This window comes from Hakea prostrata, chromosome 1 (genome assembly GCF_041222555.1).
Source record: "Hakea prostrata isolate BN-2017 chromosome 1, UWA_Hpros_2, whole genome shotgun sequence".
Taxonomy (NCBI): domain Eukaryota; kingdom Viridiplantae; phylum Streptophyta; class Magnoliopsida; order Proteales; family Proteaceae; genus Hakea; species Hakea prostrata.
The window spans coordinates 21994888-22015465 of record NC_142600.1 but is presented as its reverse complement, the minus strand read 5'-3'; the positions used below and the strand labels follow the sequence as shown (position 1 = coordinate 22015465).

The following is a 20578-nucleotide window of genomic DNA, read 5'->3' as shown; positions in this document are numbered from 1 at the left end:
AAGGTCCTGGAACTTGGGTAGCAGCAAAATTTCGTTCAATCACTTGGAGGAGGGCTGGGGGTCACCTCACCCTTAGAAGTGTCTGAAAGAAGAGGAAGTATTGAAGAAGTGAATTAGTAACATTTGCATTAACTCCATAAAAACAGATAAAGCAGGTAATTTCTAACAGAATGGCTTTTGTATATTCTATTGTCTCTATGGGTTTATGGTTTTCTGGGTCTACTATTTATCCAATTGAACAGGTTTTAGACCAAGTGCATTCTATTTCTAGCTAGAAAACACCCTGGAGTAGGTCTCTCCTCTTGTTATTCCTTCATGGATCACTTTACATAGTTCTTTTTCTTCTAATAGATTCCCATGCATTCATCCCCTCCCTCCCCTAGAGAAGGAGGTTGAGGTAGCTTGAAAGAAAGGAAATATATTCAGATTCTTCTGGAATGAAATAAAAAAAAAATCCCATCTGCACGCCAGCTAGTTATGAACAGAGTTAGCTTAAGGTCAACAAAATAATTACTTGCAATAGGAGACAATTGGTTTATTGAGATACTGAGATAGCAAGTTAACAATTTTCTAATCGATCTGACCGACAAACTTTGCTAAGGTGATGATCAACAATGGTTTTTTTGTGATTGGCTATGTTGGGCTTTCTATTTCGGAATATCTGATTATTTATTCACCATTCAACTTGAAGCATGTAATTTGCTCAGTTTCCTATATGCTTGAAGATGGAAATTCCCATCCTTCACGTGAATTTATCAGTATCTTGTGTTAATTTTGAGTTTGTATTTTTGTGGCGCTGATCTGGAGCACAAGCCACTGCCATATGCATAGTTGGTCTCTAAACCTCTATTGCTCATCTAGGATTAAGTCATGGAATCTATCCTTGGTTGCTGTGATGCTGTTATTGGGCTGATTGCACATAATTAATATATAATTTAGTTAATCCTATCGCCATTAGGTTTGCTTCTCAATCTCTTGTTTCAATGAAGCTAGCAACAATTCCTACACCTCCCCTTCCCCTTTTTCTTTGTCTAGATCATCCGTGGAGTCCACAAATTCTATGGATGCATCAAATGGGAGTTTGATGTTATCTCGTAGTGATTCTCCTTAATTCAGGTTTCCAGAAAGTAAGGGAAAGTTTTTCCCTTACATAACTGTAAGCCTATGCAAATTTATCCAATCTTAATGAGAGAGAATCCATTGGTAATCATGTTTGTTTAATTTGATTGTGAATGTGTTAACCTTTTGACAGAATACATTTAATATAGTATCATACCCTGATATGATCGTAGATTACTAATTGCAACTGTAATGGTGATGAGCCTTTACCTTAGCGGCATTAATCCATGAAGATCTCACTTCTGCAGAATAAAATCAGTTCATTCATTCCAATATATAAATAAAGTAAAAGAAAGGGGGTGGGTTTCTGTGGGTTTGTGTTTTGCAGGAATGGATCAACCATTAAAGGGAAGATTCTAGCTTCCATTTGTGCCAACTGATTTCTACTGATGAAACCATAAAATCTAACAAAATACTACTGCAGTGGGGGGACAACAGAAAGATACCCATTTGAAAAAATATTTATTTTCCATATTAAAGATCACTTATAGTCCTTTAGACGACAAAACGACGCCTTTCCCAAGAAATCATCTTCCTTTGATTGGACTGTCAGATCAGAAAATTTTCCTCATGGATTTTGGGTGCTGCTGTTTCTCACCAAAATAGCCAAATAATTATCAAACGTAGCTGATATTCTAGAATTGGTTAAAGCCAAGAACATCCACGACATGTATTTTCTGAATTTCCATCATATAATTATTAGAAGCAAATGAGTTCATTATCATTCCAAAGAAAAAGAAAAAGAAAAAGGGTTACTGATACCTGTTCTACTGTATACACTATTTACTAGTCTCCTTGGGTTTGTTATTGCTTCACTTTTTAGAAGCCTATCTACATCTGTGATCATCATCTGCCTAGTGTTCTGAATCTATATCTAGCAGTAGCTTTGACGATACTATTGAGAACACCCACCCTTCAACAACTTTCTTCTTCAAAGTCTTAAAGTTCTAGGCAACAAGGATCTCACCTTGCTATCATAGACTCATTCTTCTATCTCTACCCATAAATATGATTCTTCAGGAATCAAGATTTCTAAACCTAGGTAGAATACCCATGACGAGATCATCTTCCTTCGCTGACTCTGCTTTAATTGTTTGCTTTTGTCATATCCATAGAAAGTTGATATATACCATGAACATCTGTAGGAGGAAATAGAAACCTTTTAGCAATCCCATCTTGAAGGAGTGCAACCAGTAACCGGGAAAGGCCAACAGTAAAATCAGATCTTTCGAGAGGGAACACCATGCAACTGTTGAATACGTAACGTCCAAAATACCTTCCACTGTTTTCTCGAAATCCAGAAAAAGAAAAAGTAACTCAGTATTAAAAAAATTGTATTTGCTATTAATAAACGAGGAATTATTTAAGTTTAATAAAAAAGAGTCCAAAATAACTCTCATAAAAGACCCTGATGTCTTCCCCAGTCCACTGTCAGTTACTGTGCGTTTCTGTTGGATTCTGGGTACACCGAGAGAGAGAGAGAGAGAGAGAGAGAGATAAAGGAAGACAGAGCAGGACAAAAACACTTGTTCTCACTTCTCAGTCATCCTTCGGCTGACTTCCACTGTTTATCACACGTGTGTCTTCGTTCAAGGTAGCAAAAAGTTAAGGGAGGAAAAATACTGCAAAATAAGCACCTGAAAAGTGCAGAATCACGGGCGGATGGTACCAACCTTAACCCGAACCATGAAACATTCATTTGGATAGGAGGATCGATGCAATGCAGCAGAAGCAAAATCCGAAATCGAGGCTGAACCCACCCGATTATCTGGACCAATCTGAACCAAACCAACCGCCAAAGCGCTGGTTTATTTGGTTTGGAATGAGTGAGTAGGTGAAGAGGAGATTGCTAATTCCAATTCCAATTCCTTGGGTCATCAACCTCTATAGTCTGTAGACTCTGTAGTCTGTACTGTACTGTACTGTACTGTACGTACGAAGAATCGGGGCAGCGACATCACTGATCACCCTGCATGCCCACGCACGCACGCTGTGCACACGCTGCGCGAACGCACTTTTTCTCTCTTGCTTTTTACTGTCCTACGGTCATTTCGACGAGACGTATGATTTGAAACATGGGACCCACTTTGTTCCGCCAATTGCGCTTCGCCTCACGTGGCTCTCTGTCGTGCATGTCGGCTTCGCTTTGGCAGTTTGCACACCTATCTAGTGAAGGCCGTGTCTGAAAGCCCCGATTTATCCATCCTTCCTTCCTTCCAGTCCATCCATCCATCCATCCATCCATCCATCCATCCATCCCCTCGTTTTTCAACTTTTAATTAGGCAACGTGTCATCATCGCATCGATTGGACGTTTTATCTAACGGTGGACCCCTCCGCACGATAAGTTTTGAGTTTTCTCCGTCCTGTCGACGTCAAACATGACTATTCCCTTCGTCTCTTGCAGTCTCGCTTTGAAAATTTGATGTTTTTAACCAAACAGTCAATGTTTGCATGTCTGGGTCCCGCATTACATGCTTTTTTTTCTCTTTTTTTTACGACTTTTCCGTACACCACTCGCCTCGGTTTGGTATTATTTGCAGAAAACGGAAATACAAAATTAAATTTGAAGAAGAAACGAGACGTCTTGTCACCGAATGCAATGCAGTTGACGGACTTTCACGGGGCTGCAGTGTATAGGAATTTCTGGACTTTGTATGACATGTTTCATTATTAGGGCTGCAGTAGAATATTCATTTGCTGCCTAGCTGGTATTTTCCTTGTGGCTGCAGATATGTGGTATTTTAGAGATTTATTAATCGATCTTTGACTTTGGAAGCCTTAGAGATTAAAACCTTTAGATATCAAAACCATCAGATATCGCGAGCTACGTGGCAGGAAACAGGGCTGTTTTTTTTTGTTTTTTTGAAATATTACATGATTAATTACTTTTAGATTTTTCATTTTTTTGACAATTTTAACTTCTAAAATTATCCAACCTGAGGAAAAATTACTATTTTGTCTAAAGCAAAAAAGTCACTAATTGTTTTTCATTGCAGAATTGAACGGCCTTGATCAAACCTTAGTGAACATGACCATTTGTTTTAGAAGGATTGGATGTTAAAAGATCAACAAAGTAGTGGAAGTCTAAGGTGTGATAATAATAAATAAACAAAGTCATCCATGGAGGAATGATTACGTCTAATGGATCAAAGATTTTATATTTCACTATATAGAAGAGTTAGGAACAGAGATGAAATCATCTTAAGAGAAATGATGAGAGAAAACACATGACTTAAGACTTTGTATCTAATATAACTTCAAATAGAATTGATTAGAAGGTGAATATCTACATAAGAGACCTGCATCTTGTTATTATTGAAAGGTGGGGAAGGGGATATATATGTTTGTACAAACCATTCCTCCATTGTACGGATGGAGTAGAAGGAAAAGAAGCACTATTAATGGTGGAGAATGAGACAAGAGTCAAGCAGGATGAGAGGGCCTTAGCATTTGAATTTTTTTTTCCTTTGCCAAACCGGTGCGCATGATTATATTAGGCTCTCCACACGCACTCTAGAGGCATCAAAACCTGTACTTATAAGAAAAAGAAAGTGAGGACTGCCACCAACACCACCACACATGACTCAGAGGGAACTTCCTAGATCCTCTAGAAGAGGGGCTTAGTGTTGTTATTGACTTGCTGATCATCTATGAATGAGGCACGATGGCCTCAGAGTTTCAAGTTATGGGTCCTCCCAAACATAAACAAACAAAGGTACTCATGGTAGATGCGGCAATGGAAGCAAAAGTTCTGGGCCCTCATAAACACAAACAAACAACAATATTTATGCTCCAATGAAGCAAGGATCGACTTGCAGGGCCTCTCACTTTCAAATTCTGGACCCTCACAAACGTACCATATGCACTTGGGTTGTTGCTCTCTCTCTCTCTCTGTGTCTTTCTTTCTCTGTCTGTCTGTCTGTCTCTCTCTGTGATATATTTTTCAAGTGGTTATCAATTTGGCTGGCGCTGGTAAGTCTAAGCTTGCACTATGTCTCGCCACGGAAAGGAAATAAAAGGTGAGTCTTTTGCCAAAAATATCCCAACTTTATATGAAAAGACTAGGCAAGAAGGGAGGACTTAGGGTTTGGTTTGAGCTTTAAAGGAGTCTCTGATTGAACATTCACGTGAAGTGGGTGTCAATTTCACTTACACCAGGCCCAAAGGTTGACGTACAAATGGCTTTCATACATTTTCTGGTCAGTTAACTTTTTTCCTGTTCTTTCCATTTTTTTTATCAAACTTTTCTTTCCTGTTCTTTCCCTTTTACTCTTTCTCTTTCTCTCCCCCGTGATCTCTCTCTTATGTTCTACTAATTTAATTTCATTAGTTTGTATTATTATTCTTATTATTAAATCAATATTTATTTTTATTTTAGTTCACCACAATTGTTTGGTTTAAGATCAATAAAATATTAAATAATAAATTTGCAGATTAATCTATTTATTTTAGTTCACCACAAGTCTTTCTCTCCCACAATTTTTTTTTTTCTTTCAATGATCAATCTATTAATTAGCAGATTTCTCTTTTGGCCTAAAATCTGATGAGAAATTTTCATTTTTATGGCACCTTGAGTTAGTTTATTTAATTAATTTGAGCCGCATAATAGGATAATGTGGTATCTAAGGGAAGAAAAAGGAAATTTCAAATTGCCACTAATGCATTGAAGCTAAGGTTCAATAAGGTCAGAGTTAGCTGGTCTGGTTCTTTCAAGTGAGGTTGGAAGGCAGATCTAATGGTTAGGTGACCACTAAGGACTATTTTTTTTTTTTTTTGGGTGAGGGGGAGCGAGAGAGAAGGGAAGTAGGAAAACAATGAGGATGAGGAAGAAGAAGATGATATAGTATGGGCTTTGGCTTAAGGCCAAAAAAATTCTGGCTTGATCTGACCTTAGGTAGGGTATCTCAATCTCACCACCCGGATACCTTCTCTAATACTCCATGAGCAACTCAGAAACTTCCAAGTTTCAAGAATGGCAGCAAACATTGGTGGTTATAGGCTTTTCACCATTTGGCTTTCTTTATCAGCTTTTTCTTTTTTCAATCAATGTACGTTAGTAATATAGATGTTGTATTGATTACCAAAAACCTAATAATCACATGTTGAAATACTTTCTTACACTTAGTTATATTACCACCAATGCAGTGCATATAAATAAGTCATCGATGTGTTCGATAATTTGCCAATACCAAGATAAGATACAAACCCATATTCATGTTCAAATCCAAGCAGAAACAGACACATATGGGAGTGCGAGACATACCCACTACTTCATTATTGAGCAGTAATTCTTGACCGAGCAGCATAAAAATCGAATTGCTATAATAAGAACAAAGATATTACAGTCACCAGAAAACAAAATTCCCTACTCTCAAGGTGTGCCAAAACACGTGAAAGTACTTAATTTTGGTTCCATCAACCTTCTTTCTTTGCCGGAAGTGATGCAGTTGTCTCCCCTCCAGATGACCAATATTTACTTACACTAACTTCTGGAAAGATGCATGACACAGGTACTACTCTATAATAATAGAAGCATGCACTAACAGAAAGAAATTGATTTAATTTTGAACTATAAGTGCCCCAATTGCATCCCTTGTTTTGAAGTATAATTGCATTCGCTCAATCCACTCTCACATTCAGCTCTACAGCCAAACATTCTAACCAAATGGGTCGTGGATGTTGGGTTCCATATATTTGAAAGCAACTACTTTATATCGGATGTGAGTAACTTGATGTAGTGAAGACTCATAAGTGTTTGTTAACATCTCTTTTCATACATTAGTTTGTATATGTGTTCTGTGAATGCTACTCAACTTTCCAATAAGGTAACAAGTTGTTAGTGCTAGGATTTAAGCACAAAGTATGTTTGAATAATTACATTCTGAGTATCTAGTTTAGAATACTTGTGTTATTGCTTTTAACTAGTATTTCTATACAACACGAACTTGTACAGTTAATGAACTCTTGCATGGGGCACGTACTACATTGTTATATTGTAACCAAATTGACGAGAGTTGGGGGTATAAGTCAATTATCTCAACACAAATGGCATTTTCAATAGCCATGGAGAAGATTAATCTCAAAAATATATATGTTCAGGCAAACTTGGACCGTAATGGTATGAAAGGATGTCAAGATTACTCAGGCCCGGTTCATCTGGGCCTGGACAATAGTTAAGGTCAGTTCAAACGAAGTACCACAAAAAACCTCAGCTAGATGCTTGTGGTGTTGAATCCTGCCATCAAGGCAGAGTTTTAACAACTTATAATTGAGCTAGGTTACGTTTAAGGCCTCTGAGCATAATCCTTTGGTCACTAAATCTTATGAGCAAATGGTTGACCTCTTGAATCTTTGTGATAAAGGTTCTCTCAACCCAGGGAATATTGAGTTAGGCCCTGTTCCTTCTCCAATTTGGGAATCAATTTCTAAATCTGTCTTGGTCACTGCAGGCTATGAGTCATAGGAGCTAAAGGGTGCTGGCTGCGTATTTTGTTTGGTATGTGATTGCTTGCTAAGAAAAGAGGTCAAGCTTTCTCGGCATTACAATAATCAATCCATTACACTCTCCCTTTCTACTGTCTCTTGGTCATCTTTGATTTCAACTAATGGTGAGTTCTTTGCCAAATCTGTGGGGTGTGCCTTGATGAAAGAAAATTTCTTCACTCAACAACTCCTTCCGTGGTGGAATTTTTTCTGGTTCCCTACATCCACTTTTTTTTCTTTCCTGTCTTGATGCGGTTCTGTTGGGCCCCTGCTTGTCCTGGTGTGTCTTCTTTTTGCGTGCTTGTTGTTGCTGATCCGTTTTCCTTTCCTACGAGTGGACAAAGAGTATTTAGGCGGTAAGACCATTGGGATTGAGAATTGACATCTCAATCAAGATCCCTACTCTATACCAATGCAAATCTTTCTCTTCTATGTTCAGACTGGATAATAACACAAGTCGATGGTCTTTTCCAATTTTTATAGGCACATGCTACTTTGTTACCAAAACAAAAAGCATCTTGATGAAGGAGCATTTTGGTTATGCTTAAACGAGAAATAAATGAGAACATAAACAAATAACTGGGGTGGGAATATTGCTCCGTTAATCCTTGCTTGTCTATAATGTATGAAATAGGTACAAACTTTGAAAACAATGGTTACCAAAAAGAAAGAAGAAAAAAAAAATATTACATTGAATCCTTGTAGGAGTGTCAATTGGTTGGGCACGGCCATTCTCTGTTGGGCCTAATTAGGGCTATCGGTCCAACAAGGTTAGACTTTCTCCAACCTATTTAATAATTAGTCAGGTTTAGTCCTATGCCATGCATCTTGGTCCTGGAAAAAATTATTACTTAATTCTTTTAATTTAAAATAAGAGTATTATGGTAATTGTATGCTTGATCTTAAGCTGGATTAGATGTAGGGGTGTAAACGGACCGGATTCGGATCGGATAGTGGTATATCCATATCAGCATCCTATTATATTCGGACGGATTCGGATAATATCCTATTGGTTTTCGGACGGATTCTGTTGAATTCGGATGATAATCAAATAGTTATTTTCTTAATAGATTATTCTAGACGGATATAAATATAGATGAATACAAGTTTTCGACTACCTTTTACATCTTTACTTTTTTATGGGTTAGGTTTGAAATTTAAGAATTTAACAACTTTAGTAGCTATTTTAGTAGAAAATTTAAAAAAATAGTCACATATGATAGGTAAAATTTATAAAAATAAGATTAATAAATCTAAATAAATAACTTAATCGGATAATTTTATCGGACGGATAATATTTGGTAAGAAAGAGGTATACCATATCCGCATCTTATTAATAATCGGACAAATTCAGATACCCCTAAACAGATGTGGATGCGAATTCGGAAGCGAATTTTGGTTATCCATTTACACCCCTAATTAAATGTAATCTTAGTGACACATTGAAATAAAGACTCCAACATAAAATTTTCTCTTGAAAAATCATAAGAATATTTTGGTTGTAAAAGCAATTGTGTGTCCTTAGTTTGTTTTTGGGTACCACAGAGAAGGCAAATGCAAGATATCAAATTTTTGAGTTAACAATAACTTGGGTTAAACCTCAATGGGTCCAAATGAAAATTTTCCATATATAAAACAAATACGGATTTGGTTGACATACTTGCAAGAGGAGCTTCAACAAGTCATCAACATTTCCATCCATATTAGCTAAGGGCCTATTTGGTTACATGAATCCAGAGATTTCAAATACTTTTTATTGAACTTCTTATCACCCACAAAAATCTTTTCTCATTGAACTCTAATCCTAGAGCCAATTCATTCAGTTTGAGAAACTAGAGCACCCCAACAGTACTCCCAAATGATATGAACAAAAAAGACCCACTTGGTTGTTGATCCAGCCACTTTAAGAATTAGACCCATTAGACCCATCCCTCAAACCATCTTGTATTAACGGTCCGATTGGGTAGACCGGTGGCAAACCTAGCTAGGTCTACACCTTCATTCATGGCCTTGATAGCTCCAGCTTCCAACTCAAGGAAACTACTCAATAGAATACCTTCAGCAGCTAGCTAGAATTGAAACGTTTGGAATGATATAAGAACTCTTCCATGAAGTGGCACACACCCAAGCAATTTCAATGGTTCAAGCAAGTCCTTGATAGGCATCAGAGTACAATTGATCAAGCTTGGGCAAATAGAAGTAGAAAGACAACAAAATAGTTGGGGAGGGGAAGAAGATATAAGGTGAAACCTTGAATTTCTTAGCTACATCAAAGGCTTGGGTGCCAAAGTGATCCACAACCAAGGCAATAAGAGTGTTAGTAGTAGCAGCAGTAGTAGTGGTAGTAATTAAAGACCTTAAAAACCTCGTGGAGTGCTAGGAGAGATCGAGCCAAGGTTTAAAGTATCGGTATCGAGTATCGTATCGGTCAGGTGATTTTAAGAGACGTATCGTCCTATATCGAGTATTGTATCGTTCTGGCTAATGTATTTTAATATAATTCAATTGAGATACGTATCGAGATGTATCGTATCGGTTGGGTCAAATATGGATACGTATCGGCTAGTATCGTATGGTATTATGGGATACTTTAAACCTTGGATCGAGCGATAGTGGGGTATATGCGGGTTTCTAAGGGCTCCTCCACATCAATGTCATCGAGGATGATTGAAGGCAAAAATGTGGAATTTATGCTTTGGGGTAGGGATGCCAGGAAGGTCGATCTGTTGGGCTCTCAGAGGAGAACCATCTGTTGGTATAGCAAATGTGACATGGAAGTTGTGGTGAAGGACAAGTTTCTTTGCAAACTTGGCTGGTGGGAATGGGATTAAGTGACCCATCCCTAGAGCTAGTAGAATGGCAATGTGTGGGGTTTGTTGAGCTTTTGCAATTTTCGTTGTGAATGAACAATGAAATGAGCAAAGAAGACTCTTGCTAAGGGAAGTGCAAGGGAAAGAAGCTTTTGCTAAATTGGATTTCTCACTCTCCCCCTCTCTCTCGAATTCGTTCTATAACTCACAAATTTAGATTTCTCCTTCTTCGACATCTTGAGTTTATATGGACTCTATGAGCCAAGATTCATGACTTTGCTTGATTAAACGTAGATTCTCTTCTGATTAGTCATTTAGATACTTAATTTAATGGAAAGAAACAATATCATAATACATACGTCACATTTCACAATAGTGTGATTGACACTAGCTACAAAAGCAGCCAACCTTATTGGGTCATTTTAATTATAATTTAAGTTGTACTTTCAGAAGTTCTAAATTTAAATAAATTAATTTTTTTCATCAAGAAAACTTTACCTAATCGAGTTAGAACTATTGTGCTACTATAAAAAAATAAAAATTCTTCAATTCAAGTTTTACCGAGGATTGTTTTTAGATAATTTATTTATTTTGGGATAATAATTTATTATGATGATTCAAATGAGATATTACATCACTTAAGGTTCAATTACTATAATATTACTTTTTAAAAATAATAAAATATTATTTTTATTATAATAAAACACAAATTATTCCTCCATTTTAAACCAAAAAATAATAATAAAAATAAGGGGTAAAACTAGGTTAAACGTAAAAACTTAACATTGTCTGAATTAGTATGACAATATTTCTCCCTAATCCTAATTTACCTGAAAATTAAAGGAGAAAAAGTATTTGTATAGCTAGGTGCATAGCTGATGTCAAAATACATATGTATAGTCTCTCCTCTTTAGATGAATTAACATTTTTTCACCATATCTATAAAAGGAAAATAAAATCTATTTGATCATGTGGCCAATGTAGCTCCTATGCAGTGGCGGAGCCACGTAGGGACCGAGGGGGGCCATTGCCCCCGGAATTTTTTAAATTTAAAAATGTCTACCTATTTTCCTAATTTTTCTCACTTTACATGTGAAATACCATTATTTGGCCCCCCTCCAAAAATTAAAAATAAAAATTTAAGATATAGAAGATGGTACAAATGTCATTCTTAACCATAATCAAATGATTATCATTAAATTCCTAGTTTTAAGGAATAAAGGGTTACATTCTAATTAAAAACTAACTCACGATTCGTGAATTTCTCCCTATATTCTCTCTTATATTTTCATTCATATTTATTCTCTTATGAATCTCCTCTTTTATTCCAATTTCTCCTTTCTTTTTTTTTTTCTCACGTCTCACAAAATATTGGAGTAGTTAGCAGACATTGGAATTTTTCGAAATCTTCTCCACAGTTATCATTATTCACTCTCTTTCTCAAATTATTCCTCTCTCTCTCCCACTCACGAATTTTCTAGTATTCATTTCACAAAGTACAATTTTATTTTGGGAAAATTACATGATTAGCCACTTTTAGGTTTTCTTTTACAAAAATAACCACTTAATGTTTCACTAATAAAACTGGCTCAAACTGAGTTTGGGTTTACAAAACTAACCAAAACAGTAATTTTTCATTCCTTTGACATTTTTAACCCTTAAAATTAACCACCTTAAAAAGGGAAAATCACTAATTTTTCATTCCTTTAGGACATTTTTATCCCTATATTTATATGATTAATTTTAGGGGTAAAAATGTTTAAATGGATGAAAAATCACAATTTTGGCTAGTTTTGAAAATCCAAACTCAGTTTTAGCTAGTTTTGTTAAATGAAACTTTGAGTGGTTACTTTTGTAAATGAAAACTTAAAACTAGCTAATCAAGTAATTTTCCCTTTTATTTTTTTATTTAGTTGTTCTTTCTTTCTCCTAAAATTTGATTCTACTAATAGCAATTTGAATCTTGTTAGAATTCAGCCATTGATTTTATCAGATCTAATCATAATCATTAATTTTTTTTTTAATCCTTCAACTTTTTCCTAAAATTTCATTCCTATTAATGGAAATTCAAATATCCTTTAGAATTTCAGCTTAATTTACCTAAAATTTTAATGTAGGCCCCACAAGTCAAAATATAATAAAATTTTATGAGATGTGACCTACGGTGGGTTCCGCATTAGCCCAGGTATATTCGGCCCCCATGTTCAATCCTGGCTCCGCCCCTGCCCACCGTGGGTCCATCATTGGCCCACATATATTCGACCCCTCCCAACTTTCAATCCTGGCTCCGCCGCTGCTCCTATACTTAGAGTTAAGAAACAGTTTGTTCCCATGGGAAGTTAAACTTTTGCTTGTACTCTAATTGATTAGTAAAATGTCAACGCAACACTATTTTGTTAATTTTAAAATATATTTTTATCCCTCTTAAGAGAGCGATAAGAAATACGACTTAAAGTGAGTGTAGAGAGAGGGGACAAATGAGAAAATTTCTCTTTGTATAAAGATAATGACAATAGCAAGCATATAATTTAGAATGAACATGAAAACCTAGCCCATTCAAATTGGTTTAGCACAAAATTTTGCATAATTCAGATCTGCTTAATCAACTTAAAAGAAGAAAAAAAATTCTTTGTTCGTTAGGGTGGTCTATAAGAATACTCTTCTGAGTTTATCTCTCTATTCCCATATGAAAAGATACCCTTGTCTCTTCATTTATAAAAGGAAAAGATCTTTATCTAATCATACCTCATAAGGTCACCAAAAGCCTTTATGCTTACATATAATGATCACCTTACCTGTAGCCTTTGTGCTTACATATAACGATCACATTAGCTGTAGGCCTGTAGCTAGGAGGGTTTGTCGATTCCGTATATGACAGTTTGGCCTAATTCCGTTTATTGGCTTCAGATGCTATGCACGCCTGTAACCTCGGTTATATCACGGTTTTCTTTCAATTTATGACTTTCCATACCAAAAAGGGAGAAGCCCAAATCTCAAATGGAGGGGGTAGTTGCAGTAAGAAATTTCCTTTTGATTGCAGGTGGAGAATGCCATGACAATGTACTAGTAGAATCAGACAACAAGGAGCCAATTCACATAAACAACGATTCTTCTACTAAGGATATCCACTATTATCTAAGGATACTTTAAACCATGATTGAAATTGTTTAGATTTCTCAAAGCGAAACATTCATAGTAGAAGATACTAATAAATTAAAATTAATATCAATAGATGGTTCAATTTGTAACAAACCAACACGTCCAAGTAAGAGGTTAGAGTTCAAATTCCCATTAAGCCAGGGGCAAAGCACCGCCTTATATTATGTAATACCCCCATTCAAAAGCAAATGTTACACCAAAAAAAATAATAATAATAATAATAAATATATATATATATATATATATACGAATTTAAATTTAAAGAAATGAGTTTGAAATGCAACCACGGTCGTTGATCTCGGCCCTATCAATGAACGGTAACGATCAGCAACTGAATTACATTGACCTACCTCAGCCGCCGTCCGATCGCCGTCCGGTCTGTTAAAAGCCACTGCACGTCGATGTCGATCCCTCCTCCTCCGGTTACCGCGTAAAATAACGGATTTTCGGAGATCTCTCTGCAACAACAACAGAAGTTGCAGAAGGTAAAAATGGGGTCTCTTGATCCAAGTTCCAGTGTTATTCAAGCTCCCGAAAAGACCCAAACCCAGATAAACCCAAAGGAACTCCTTGATCTCTTCAAATGCCAGCAGAAGTACCTGAATTTCTTCTTCCAGAACCTCGATCTCTCTCAAACCCTTTCCTTCACTCAAACCCTATTAGACGCTAAAGGTACTATCTTCTTCACTGGTGTCGGCAAATCCGGTTTCGTTGCTCAGAAGATCTCTCAAACCCTTATCTCTCTCGGCATTCGATCAGGTTTCTTGTCTCCTGTCAATGCTCTCCACGGGGATATCGGCATTCTCTCTAACTCAGATCTGCTAGTTCTTTTCAGTAAGTCTGGGAATTCAGAGGAGCTCCTTAAGTTGGTTCCCTGTGCCAAGGCGAAAGGAGTGTACTTGATCTCCATTACATCTTCGGAGGGAAATTTGTTGGCCAGAGTTAGTGATTTGAATGTACATCTACCTTTGGAGAGAGAATTGTGCCCGTTTGATCTGGCACCGGTAACTTCCACCGCGATTCAAATGGTTTTCGGGGATACCGTAGCTATTGCTCTGATGGCTGCAAGGAATTTAAGCAAGGATGTGTATGCTGCGAATCATCCAGCTGGGAAGATCGGAAAGAGCTTAATCTTCAAGGTAAGAACGGGAGCCTTCTTCGTATATTTCTCTATCTGGTTTATAAATCATTTTAGGATTGAGTTTGGAATTAGTTAGCTTTCTTGTCGATCATTAGCTTATTCTGATGCGCTAATGGATTTGATATTTTATATGTAAGCTCCTTCAGTTTTCGCACAAATATGTAATATCGAAACCTGGTACGCTTTTCAAGGTTGCGGTAGTTGTTTCCGGAGCTGCTGTTTCATGGTGATATAAACCTAGGCGATCATTTTTCGAGTTTGAATTAGGAAGTGCATGGTTTAGTTGTTCTCTGGAAGTTCCTTGAATTGCTGATGGTGATAAGAGGACCTTAGGTTCTATGAAGATTTGCTTGTAACGTTTGATTATTGCTCCTCTCTAATTTTTGTGTGCCCAGCCTATGTTTTCTTTTTTCTAATATTGCTACGTATAGTAATAATTACAAAACGGCTTTGCTACCAGCGGTTCCTGTAATTCCAATATGAAATTATTTGGAGGGTTAAGGGTTGGTAAATCAGGAAGAGAATTTAATATTTCTGGACTTCGATTTAGTGGGAGTACGTTATTTGCAGGTTAAAGATGTCATGAAGAAGCAGGAAGAGCTTCCAGTATGTAGGGAAGGAGATTTGATAATGGACCAGTTAGTGGAACTTACAAGCAAGGGATGTGGATGCCTTCTGGTCATTGGTGATGAGTACCATCTCATAGGAACTTTCACAGATGGTGACCTGCGTCGTACCCTGAAGGACAGTGGAGAAGGCATCTTCAAGCTCACTGTGGGGGAGATGTGCAACAGGTAAGCCTGTGAGTGACTTGAATGTAACTTATTTTTTCTTATCAATATTGAATATTGACCATTTAGGGTTTTTCCAGGAACCCAAGAACAGTTGGTCCAGATGCCATGGCAGTGGAGGCTATGCAGAAGATGGAGTCCCCTCCATCACCTGTGCAATTCCTGCCTGTTGTAAACCATCAAAACATTGTAATTGGCATTGTCACACTGCATGGACTGGTCTCTGCAGGATTATAAAACATTGTAGTCTCCTATTCTGGTTGGTGTTAATGCTATCATTCTTTGTATCTGTGTAGTTGCAGATCCTCCAATTGCAATGGGATCTTCTGTTCTTTTACCAGTTAGTTGATGGAGAAATAAGAAAATTGTATGATCATTTCATTCACTTGGTCTTATTGTCTGTAAGATTTTCAGCTATTTATATCGGTGAGTAGCTTACTATTTTCCTTCCACTCCTCAGCATTTACCTTTTTCTGTGTTACAGCATATCACAAGCACTCTCAATGAATTGACTTCTTTTTTTTAACCTCTCATAGAAACTGCCAAATTTAGTTCCAAGTGCTGTTAATTTTTTGGTCCTAAAAAAAAAAAAAAAGAAAAGAAGAAGAAGAAAAGAAAGAAAGAAAAATAATGATGATAATAATAATAATAATAATAAAAGAGAGAGTGCATGTTGTTTTCATCTGTATAAACTTTGTTATGTAGAGCAAAAACAGTAGGTCACCTAGTAGAGCTCAAATTTATATAAGAAACAGGGCATGGCACCCCTTGTGCTACCTATACTAACAGGAGATGCTGAGATGCACTAAGCCCACTATCTCGGCCTCCATTTGTTTTTTCTATAATATCACCTTCTGCAAAAATATTATAGAAGTTTGTAATGCAACAAAATATATTACCTTTGAGTAGCATAACCCATGATATTACATACCACAAATTCGATGGGAAGTTTTCTTGTATTTGTTCATCAAGGCCCAGTGGATCTAGCGAGTTTTACCCTCACGTTTGGTGCATCTCCTAACATAAAGGTCACCAGTGATGCTCGATGCTACGTTCTTCTTTTGTTAAATAGATTGCAACAGACTGGTGGTCTGTGGAAAATAGGGCTTGAAGATAGAATCATGCATGAGGGCTGCTACAAGTTTTAAATTCACCATTTTTGGCTGCCAAATTCTGAGGTTCTTTTTCTAGGTATCTCTTCTTTTCTTTTTTCTCTTGTGTTACACTGACTTTGAAGATCTTTGTTTTTACAATAATTTGGATGGTTTGTCTTGGAATTTTCCTGCAGAACTGGGAGGCTTAGCCTCAGGTCGACTTCAATGTCTGCTGGTATGTTACTCCTCTCATTTGTGCTTCTATATTATTCTGAAAAGTCAAATCTACAAGCTCTCTTTTGTATGATTTTGATTTCAAAATTTCATTGACTTCTCTTTAAAGTCAAACAGATTTTTGGGTTCCCCCCCCCCCCCCCCCCAAAAAAAAAAAAAAAAAAAGGGTAGAATTGGTGGCATCCAAGTGGAAATTTTCGTGAATAAGAAATGATTTGTTACTTTAATTTTGGTAATAGATTTCTGTGATATAGGCAACACAAAGTGGGCAGGGTGAGAGAGGTTGGGTTATGAGAGAGTGAAGAAAGTGATGGGACAGGGTTGCAGTGAGAGAACCAACAGAAAAGAGAGCATTTTAAATGACAGGGGTGTTTGGTAGTTGTATGGCTGTGCTGTGGGAGATCTGTGGTGAGATGGGACTGCTGGAAGGAGGTCATCATTGTTGTCCTTGTCCCTTGCTTCCTTACTATGAAACACATCAAGAAGTTACCCATTTCTTCCTGTTTTCCCACATATAACTATACAAGTAAAGGAATTGAAAGGTATCAGCTGCACATTGCAGGTTGCGTCTGTAAAATTTTTTGAAGACAAACCCAAGTGAGAGGGAGATAGAATTGAGGGTGTCAGTGGATACTGATGGCTGGAACATGGGTATGATTGAGTTTTGGCTTTTGTGTTGATGCTCTTGAATTCCGAATTCTGAGTCTAGTCTGTCTGGTTGATTTATCCTTGCACGATCGAAGCCAGCAACTTCCATTTCATAATGCAAGCCTACGGCTCCATCGAGTAAAGCCAATTTTGCATAAACTGCTGAGCTATACATTGTATGTGACAATAGTCAAAATACTCAACTGAAATCTTATTAAATTTTTTCTTTTTGCAACTTCAAACCTTCCGTTAAATTGCTTATCCCACTATATCTAGAGAGGAGTGGTCATTCAGAGGAGTGTTTTGGAATAGTAGAGGAGATTTCTTCGATTTGTCTTTCTGCTTTTTCGCTGATAGGAAGCGACTGCAGGGGTTTGGGTGGGGAGGGGAGGGAGTGAGAAGGAGATGAAGTGAGCCAATGGTATGGTTCAATGCTGGGGGAGACAAAACAGAGGCAATAGTGGAGTTATTGGTTCATATAGGGCCACAACAAGAAAGAGAGCAACAACAATGTGGTCAAAGTTGGGGGGAGAGAGGAAGAGACGAAAAGGTGGGTTGCCCCATGTTCTGATTAAACATCTCAGCACAAAATAGTCCCCTCATGTCTGGTCTAATAAATTCAGCAAATTTATTGTTGATTATGGATTCATTGGATGCTTCTCTAATATGTGTGTTCGTCATCATGGTGAGAAGGTCTTTGTTCTCATTGTTTTCATTGATGATATTGTTGCCATTTCAGGTAATGATATTTTAGACATATCTCATCAGCGTTTTAGATGGACTTTGGTGCTCAAATTTTGGGTATTGAATTTGTTCATTGCAAGAAGGGTATCAACCTGTCTCAAGAGGAAATGTGTTCTAGATTTTCTTCAAAACTGTTATAGTTGTTTTTAAGCCTATTAATAACCCTAAGGATCATGATTTGAAACTTTATGTGATTAAAAGGAGCCTGTGGACAGACACCATATGGAAGGTTGGGTTGATAGAACTTATTTATTTAGTTGTTACTTTGTCCGTGGAAATGTTAGTCAGTTTATGGAGAGTTCTACATGCTCACTATGATGGTGCATGTTCCTTAATGATGCTCCGAGCTGGTCTTACTTATTGTTGTCATGATCATGCTATCATTATGGGTTACTTCCAAGCTGATTGAGCTGTTGTTTTCAATGATCATAGATCAACTACTGGAGGTTGTAGCTTTGTTGGTGGTTATCTCATGTCTTGCAGAAGCAAGTGGTAACACTAATGTTGCTCGTCTTGAGTTTTGAGTATAGAACTATTTCTCATACTTCAGCATAATTGATTTGGTTGAAATCTCTCATATAAGAACTATGGTCCTTTGTTGCTAAACCTACGAGTAGTCCAGTTATTCATTCAGATGATTAAGCATAATGGGGTTGCTTCTCACTTTGTGATAGGTGTGGTTATGCCAAAGTCTTATTCGAGCTCCTTTTGTCTACTCTAGCAATCAACTTGGTGGTACGTTCAAGATGGCATCTTTCCAACCTACGTTCCTTACTGGCTTTTTCAAGGTGGGGATATATAGCAATTTGAGAGAGTGTAAGCCAATCATCCCCTTTCTTTTCTCTTCTAATTCTAATTCTAATTCTAATTCTAATTCCATCGTTTCACCCTCCAAAGACCTCCCCACCCACAAGGACGCCCTGTCACTCACCCTAGTCCATGCAAAATCTCTATTCTATCTTTTGGGTAACACCAGGAGGCTTCCCTAACAGCAGAAAACCCATTAACTCTATATATTTCGATCATGGATCAGTCCGTTTATAATCTTATATCATAGTTATAAGCTTTATCATATGTATTTGCTGGAGTCAACGGACAGATCCTGATGAAACTCAACTTCAACAAGGCTCTGAAGGTGCTTATAAGCATACATGGATGGTTATCTATTTATCTTGTTGCAAGCTGCAGAGTGCTCGTAGGAGGTTGAATTATTATCCAATCAGTTAATTATCCGACTATGTTATCTTACTGGGTTTGTTTTCTGATTTTTATAAATTTTGAACTCATATTTATGATTGACTTTCTATATTTTCTGTTAAAAAGATACGGTTGAAAATCAATAGTAAAAAATGTAAGAGAATCATAGACAAAGAAGAGTGATTAAAAATTAAAAATAAGGGAGAGGTGCTAAATTCTCAAATTTTAACTTTTGAGGCTTATGGTAAAGATGTCGACTGTAGTTCAAATTTTGCAATTAATCTATGTGCTTAGCCATTTAAGGGCATGTTTGATTACATGAATCCAGGGATTTGAAATGAAATGGAATTTCAAATCTACGGATTCATGGTTCAAATATTATTCGAATCCAATTAAATCTGTCAAAAAACCGTGAATTTACAAATTTCATCAATTTGATATCTAGTGAATCGCTTAATACCCAGGATGGCAATTAATTAACGTTTTCTAGGCATACAGATGAACCAAGGCTTGTCAGGAATCCAATGAAATTTTACAACCAAACTGGTACGCATGGGGATAAATCTCCGGTTCATGAACCAAGGATTTGAAATAATTCGTTAATTTATCATCAAAGGTTGGCTGAGTTTGCGGAAGGGAATTACAAAACATTTGAATATTATGGGAATCCAATTAAATCTGTCATAAAAACTGATAGAATGGCATATGAATCTGCATGCAGATTAACAAGTCTTGTCAGGTATCACTGAAATACAAAAACTCTAGGCTATTGGGTCTCAGTTTAAATAATTCACTAATCTACCATCAAAAAGGTTGGTTGAGTTGACAATGACCAACATAGCTGATTCAAGAATCTGCCTGAACCAACCCTAGAAATCAGGCAATTACCTCCCCCCCCCTCTTTTGAATCCGGGATCAGGCAGAATGGCTCATTCCATTTCATCAAACAATAGTCACCTCTCAAGGTAGTTAAATTTTGGAAGATCTCTTGTACTCTGCCGGTTGAGAAAGGTGACTGCAATAAATTTTCATTCCATATACATGTATTAGATCCTGAAATGAAAAGTATGCTGTTAAGAGCCCATTCCATACTATAAACAACTCTAAAGAGTAATTACTAAGACTTTCCATCTTTGGTCAAGCGTCAAATAGAGAC

At 36.9% G+C, this 20578-nt stretch overlaps 1 protein-coding gene across 1 annotated transcript; it reads left to right on the top strand.

Moving 5' to 3' along the window:
- Positions 1-13883: 13883 nt before the first annotated feature.
- Positions 13884-16968, top strand: LOC149028260 (putative arabinose 5-phosphate isomerase). The gene is made up of 3 exons (XM_089135590.1): positions 13884-14712; positions 15285-15508; positions 15586-16968. Exons 1-3 carry the CDS (start codon positions 14065-14067, stop codon positions 15740-15742), a joined length of 1029 nt encoding a protein of 342 aa, XP_088991716.1. The 5' UTR covers positions 13884-14064; the 3' UTR covers positions 15743-16968.
- The last annotated feature ends 3610 nt before the right edge of the window (positions 16969-20578 follow it).